Source organism: Notechis scutatus, chromosome 1 (assembly GCF_049901735.1).
Source record: "Notechis scutatus isolate UNSWTSFEM ecotype Mainland chromosome 1, rNotScu1.2, whole genome shotgun sequence".
Taxonomy (NCBI): Eukaryota; Metazoa; Chordata; class Lepidosauria; order Squamata; family Elapidae; genus Notechis; species Notechis scutatus.
In genome coordinates this window covers 118733976-118740170 of record NC_142009.1, presented here as the reverse complement: position 1 = coordinate 118740170, position 6195 = coordinate 118733976, and the positions used below count along the sequence as shown (strand labels likewise).

At 50.2% G+C, this 6195-nt stretch overlaps 1 protein-coding gene across 1 annotated transcript; it reads right to left on the bottom strand.

Moving 5' to 3' along the window:
* Window positions 1–250: 250 nt before the first annotated feature.
* On the bottom strand, window positions 251–3257 carry HTR1B (5-hydroxytryptamine receptor 1B). Its single transcript, XM_026665137.2, has one exon. It carries the CDS (start codon window positions 2319–2321, stop codon window positions 1167–1169), a length of 1155 nt encoding a protein of 384 aa, XP_026520922.1. The 5' UTR covers window positions 2322–3257; the 3' UTR covers window positions 251–1166.
* Between the last annotated feature and the right edge of the window lie 2938 nt (window positions 3258–6195).

The window sequence follows — 6195 nt, the reverse complement described above, 5'->3', positions numbered from 1 at the left end:
TTTTCAGGGGGAAAAGGTTCATTTAGTAAGAATTATTACACTCACGGTGGCCACAGTTTGTTCAGTGTCCACATAAGGAATGAACATCTTTTTTCCCCTTTTGGAGGCAAACAAATGTAAGTAAGCTTTAAAGGAAGGTTTTCAACTAAAACAACTGAACAAAAGAATAGCTGATAATGAATGATTTAAAAACATGATGGGAAGGGAAGGGAAGGGAAGGGAAGGGAAGGGAAGGGAAGGGAAGGGAAGGAAGGAAGGAAGGAAGGAAGGAAGGAAGGAAACATAAAGAAAAATAAGCTTGCAAGCTTTGGCACTCGATTCTGCAGGCCACCATGCACGCACTCACACAAACATATGTATGTACAATAGTTTGGCTTTTTTGAGGGGGCTGATCCTGGCAAGTTGTTAAACAAAAAGGAAGGCACATCTGTCCAAAAAAAAAAAAAAGATGAGTTGCTCTTCTCATGCTGAGTTTTGTCTATATTTGATTGCTTCCCCAACATTCCTTCAGCCCGTTTATTATGAGCAGGTGAAGGAATCGTTATCATAAGACTATGAGTACTAGTTCTTCCAGATCTCTGATCCATATAACTACTAAGCATCATGCGCAATTCATTTATAATCTACTCTGCATAGTCTTTAATTTAGCAAGCTAGCAGTTAAAAAGGAGGGAAACATGGCAAAGCACTTTCAAACACAGATGTCTGAGAGGCAAAGATCTCCTAGCAGAAGAGATGGGACGAGAGTCACTTAGTTCAAGTACAGTACAGTCACGTTGGATCGGGTGTCTCCCCAAAAGTTGTCCAAAACCTTTCCGGTTCCTACCACAATGGCTCTAACAAAGGCAAAATCCAGGATCAACTCTCATGTGTTAAGGCCAAAAAGACTTCTTCAATTAGTGGGAGCAGAGTAAGATGCAGCATATTTTTAAACCCAGGCTCAGAAGGAGGCTGCTTTGTAGTTACACCTCTACCCTGAATGAGAGCCTTTGCTAACTGGCATGGCTCTCCTCTCTACTGAATTCCAATTTTGCCATTAAAAGATACTGTTTTCTGGAGAGACAGTAGCATGGTAAGAATAATCACCTACCTGAAGAACCAGTCACACAAAATGCATTCATTCAAGCCTCCGACACCAGAGACTTTATATTTAACTGCACTTATCATTCAACTTGTGCATCGGAACCGTATCAATTTATGAAATGCTTGTTTGAAGTCTTCGTTGGACATAGTGTAGATGATAGGGTTGATCAGAGAGTTAAGATATCCCAGCCACGTGAAAAAGTCAAAGATGGCCACGTGGAACCAGCAAGCATCTTTACAAATAGGCAACACTAAACTAATGATAAAGAAGGGTAGCCAGCATACAATGAAGGCTCCTAAAATAACCCCTAAAGTCTTGGTTGCTTTCCGCTCTCTGGCAGCCATCAGTTTCTTTTTTTCCAGAAAAGCATCCGATACCTTCACCTTGACCTGGTTTGTATATACAGGAGACCCCATTTCACTGGATGCTTCTGAGACCTTGCAATTTATAGAAGTGACCGAAGATGTTGACCCTGGGGAATCTGTTATTAAGTGAGCCCGAGTTAATCTTTTGCCGGTGTTCTTTGGCGTCTGTTTCAAAATCCGAGATCTGGCCTCCACATAGATCCTTCCATAAAGGATAATCAGCAGCAAGGTAGGAAAATAGAACGCCCCCACGGTGGAATAGATAGTATATAAGATGTGGTCTGAATTCACCACACAGTTAGACGTCTCTTCAGCTTTAGACTGCTGCCAGAAAAAAGGAGGGATTGAGATGGAGATGGAGAAGACCCACACCAGGACGATCATGCCTGCTGCTCTCTTGGGAGTCCTTTTAGTCGAATACTCAACTGCATCTGTGATGGCCCAGTATCTGTCCAGGGCAATCACACACAAATGGAGAATGGAAGCAGTGCAACAAGTGATGTCTGAAGAGAGCCAAATGTCACACACAATCTGGCCCAGGGTCCATTTCCCAGTCACAGTGTACATGGTGCTGATTGGCATGACCAGGAGAGATACCAGAAGGTCAGTGACCGCCAAGGAAGCTATGAGATAATTGGCTGGGGTGTGGAGCTTACGACTCTGGTAGACAGTGGCAATAACAAAACCGTTGGACAATATTGTGGCCAAAGTGATGAGAGCCAAGATGACGGTGAGAACCACCTTCCAGGAGAACGGGGTGCCATCTTGGTAGATGGAACTTTCTTCAGGACTGCAATTCCTGGTCTGGTCCGAGTCATTGGCGTGGAAGGCGTTTAGGCCTGCGGTGGCTTGGCAGAGCCTAGCTTGATCCATGCCTCCAAAGTTGCCGGGGAGGGGGACTCAGCTCAGCAATCCGAGGAGGGCAGCGCCCTCCTCTCCTCACGCCACCCCTCGAGAGAATCCAGCCCGGGGACCGAGGGCACACGAGCCGCCTGGGCGTCGGGGCCGGCAAAAGGGAGCACGTGCGCGCGGCTCTTCCAATGGAGGCGCCTCCCGCCCGCCGGGCGGACCATGGCTCGCCCCGCCGCCGCCGCCGCCGCCGCGCTCTCTTCCCCCTCTTCTTTGCTAAAAGCCAAAGCCGGCGCCTCAGCACGTGCCGGCCGCCAAGCGAGGACGTCTCCGCCAGCGGCAGCGGCTGCCGATTCGGTGGTCGCGACGAAGAAACATCTCTCCTCGGGGTTGGGGGGGGGAGGAGAAGCCGCGGAGATACTAAGTTCGACGCGACGGATAAGGCGGCGGCGGTGGCGGCCGGAGGAGTTTTCTTTCGTTTAGCGGAGGTGGCGCTCACGATTCCCTGGGCGAGACGGAGCGGCGAAGAGACCGGGAAAGGGCTAAACTGGTGCGGTTTGCCACCGTCGTTGACCGGGCGTGACTGGACTCCTTTTCTGTCGCGGACGCGTAACTGGACTCCATGGAGCCAGTCCCACAACTTTTGAAGAAGCGGGCGGGCGGGCGGGCGCCTAGAAGGTAGGCAGCGCAGCGAACTCTCGGGGCGAGGGTCTCTCCCAGGGCGGAGCTCAAGTCCGGCGGACGCAGACTTCTCCGGCAGAGGCGGCCGGAAGGCGCGTGGTCCCTGCCTCTGCTTTGCTCCCTTCTTTCTCTCTCTTTATATAAGTGTATATACTGGCCCGCCCGCTCAGACTCCGCTCCGCTCTGCGCGAGCTTAACGAGGCAACTCGTGGTCCTTTCTCCCAGAGCTCCGGGCTCCCGGCCCCTCGCCACCGCCCCGCCTCAGTCTGCCCCGAGAGGATTCCGCCGGGTCCTAAGACCGACCCTTCATTTGCCGCCGCCGCCGCCACCCCTCACCCTCTACAGTAACAACCCGTTAGGAGCCTTAAAAGGTATCCTTTCGCCAAACCGTGTCACAGTGGGGATTCTGCACTGAGTTGAACCGAGCTTGTGATCTCTTTAAAATGTAATTAACGACCTATAACAGCAGTATAAACGACACTAACGGACACTAAGCACAGTTGTGGTGCTTAAAACGGAAAGACGCGAACTGAAAATATCAACCGAAACCGAGTCAAGAGAAGTGGCGGGAAAAAACAACCATCAACACCCCCTCCCCCCCTCAAACTCGGCATCGCTGCTTTTAGGGGATGTGCGGACCCCTCAATCAATGTAGTTTTGGGGGCTGTTGTCTTTAATGGACGATAAAACCTTCATATTTTAGGCGCCAAGAATATGCCCCACGGCTGAGGGAGACCCGATTGAGAGGGTTTCTCGACTCCCGCGTGTGGTTTGGGGAAACCTCTTTCTGCCCTTTACTAGAAATAGGAGATGGGACTAGAGGGAGAGTAAACAGGAGGGTTTCCTTACTCTCTTATGCGGCTTTATCCCGCGTTCTTAACTTTTCTTTCCACCTATCCTAAGTATCGTTATTGTGCCCTTTTGCTCTGGTTTTCGACTTCTGGCTGCAATCTTAAAAGAGACACTTTCCTGGGAGTAAACTTTGGGAAAGCCAGTGGGATTGACTTCGCAAACTTGTATAGAATGGCGCCGTTTCTCCAATCGGTTGAAACAGGTTCAAAAACAATCTTGGTTTTTAATTGTGGATTCTGCTCGGGAGTTGTTCCCTTCTTGACTTGTGACTGGTTTTTTTGGCGAGGGAGTGGGAGAATCCTGGGAAAGACCGTTGGGTTTTCTCCTACTTTGAAACCGCTTCGTCCTCTCGCAGGCTTTCACCGCGGAGGATTCAGGGCTCCGGCTGACTGTGCAAATACGGGAGAGCGCCTGGCTTCCTGCACCAGCGCCTCCGCAGGCGCGCCTTTAAAGAGATCCGCAGCTCTGCGCAAAGGTCCTCGGCTACAGGTTCTACTGTGGGATTTGGCCTTTCAAGCAAGCAACGGGGTGCCTATAGCGGATCAATGGGGGCCTCCGAGACGCCTAAGGAAAGCTCAGCAAAGCTGGTAGAAGTTGCTCAGCCCCAGGGCTCGGAGCTAGACGGGCGCTCGCGAGGAGGAAGAGAGGATGGCAAATCCGAGAGCTTAGAGGGACTTAATGCTTAGCAAACCTGCTGCTTTATTGGGATCTGCCTGACTGTGTATAAAATCTCAATCCATCCTGGCGCTTCTCCAAGTTGCCGCCTTTGTACGGTACAGCCTGCTTTGGCTGAGATCCCTCTCGCCTTGGTATTAATTAGTAATCGTCTGTTTTAAGGCTGGTTTTCATTTATTTCATGTGATTTTATTTACGGGATGCCTCTCGGGTTCCAAAGTCTTACGAGATAATTTGCTACCACCATCATCAACATCTTCGTTTATAGACCGATCATGCGAAGTCGCGCTCGGACCGGGTTGGCGGGGTTTATCGCCCGAAGAACGCGCGCCGAAGTCGATCGCGGACGACTGAGGTCCTCCCGGGGAGGATATCGGGTGGCGGAGAATCGGACTTTGAACTCGCCGGCAGACACTCTCGCGTCTCTCGAAGGCTGCGCTGAGATTCGGGTTGGAGCAACCGTTTCCCGAAATAAGTGGGGAGTGGGACTGAATTTAAAGACCGGAACCGATCGGAGCTGTTGGTCGGCCGCTGTTCTCCGCGGTGTTGCGCCTAGCTGAAGTAGCCGGATGAATTTATCCTCGCTCCCGTGGAAACAATCCGGCGTTTGGTGTTTTTTTTTGCTCCTGATGCAGACGGAAACCCGTACAGAGTGATGTGCTGGCCTCTCCTCGGTCCCTACTTGGCCGGCGTATAATCTCGGCGAGGGAGGAAAACGTCCGGGCGTTCTGCCTATAAAGCTTGGCGCTTTTAATGATCCAAAGCTGGGTTTTATCCCTAGATTATTATATAACCTTCCCCAAACGCGATCGTTAAAGCGCTTATTGTCGCGCGTTTCAGAAAGATACCCTAGTAGTCCGATCCCGAAGCGCGTTTACGCGGGAGTAAGCAACTCCATCGAGATTTGCAGCGGGTGTGCTCCCAAGAGGGGCGCTTCCATCGGAAGCCTCGGCTCTCCTGTTTGCCTTAAAGTGGAGCCAAGTCCTTAAAGTGTGCGTCGGACACATGCAAGTCCACAAGCCTTCCTTGGATCCGATCATTTAATTGGATCTGGTTTTGGAATAACTTCTGCATCTCTTTTCTCACCCAATTTCTTTGTGGGGGAGGAGACCTCTCTTAAATTAACACCCCCAGCCTTCTTTTCTAGTCAATCCCCATCCCATTGTCTGAATAATGAAAGCAACAGGTGTAGAGAAAGCATTCAACTATGGAGTATCCTCCCCCAGAGGTTGTTGTTATCGTTGGTTGAATCATAGGCAACTCCTGGTGAATCAGCCAAAAGAACCAAACACCAAATGACCCTAAAACTTTCTAGCAGAATAAGAAAACGATATCCATTACACAGTGTGGGCAGGTGGACAAATCCTTTCCTATCAATGGAATCAATAGGATGATGCGCATCCACAACAGGGAGTTATTCTTGGAGAACTGTGACTGCAAACATTGAGCTGGTGTTTTCATGTGCTCTCAGCTCTGGTCTTAAACCAGCTAGTGCTCTGCGAATTGTCCCTTCATGTTACAGTAAGTGTCCTGGGTCCCAGGCTGTTCAAAACTGAATGAGACCTGGAAAGGTAGAGGAGTAGCTAAGAGTAGTCTGAGGGGCTTGTTTCAGAGACATTGGCGGTGCTTTTTTCTTTAGGTGGTCCAGAGAATTTGCCTTTCAATGACAGCCAGAATAGCCAGGCAATGG

Bases quoted from the DNA above. Each gene is read 5' to 3' on its own strand.
- HTR1B (XM_026665137.2), bottom strand. From the start codon at position 2,321: ATGGATCAAGCTAGGCTCTGCCAAGCCACCGCAGGCCTAAACGCCTTC.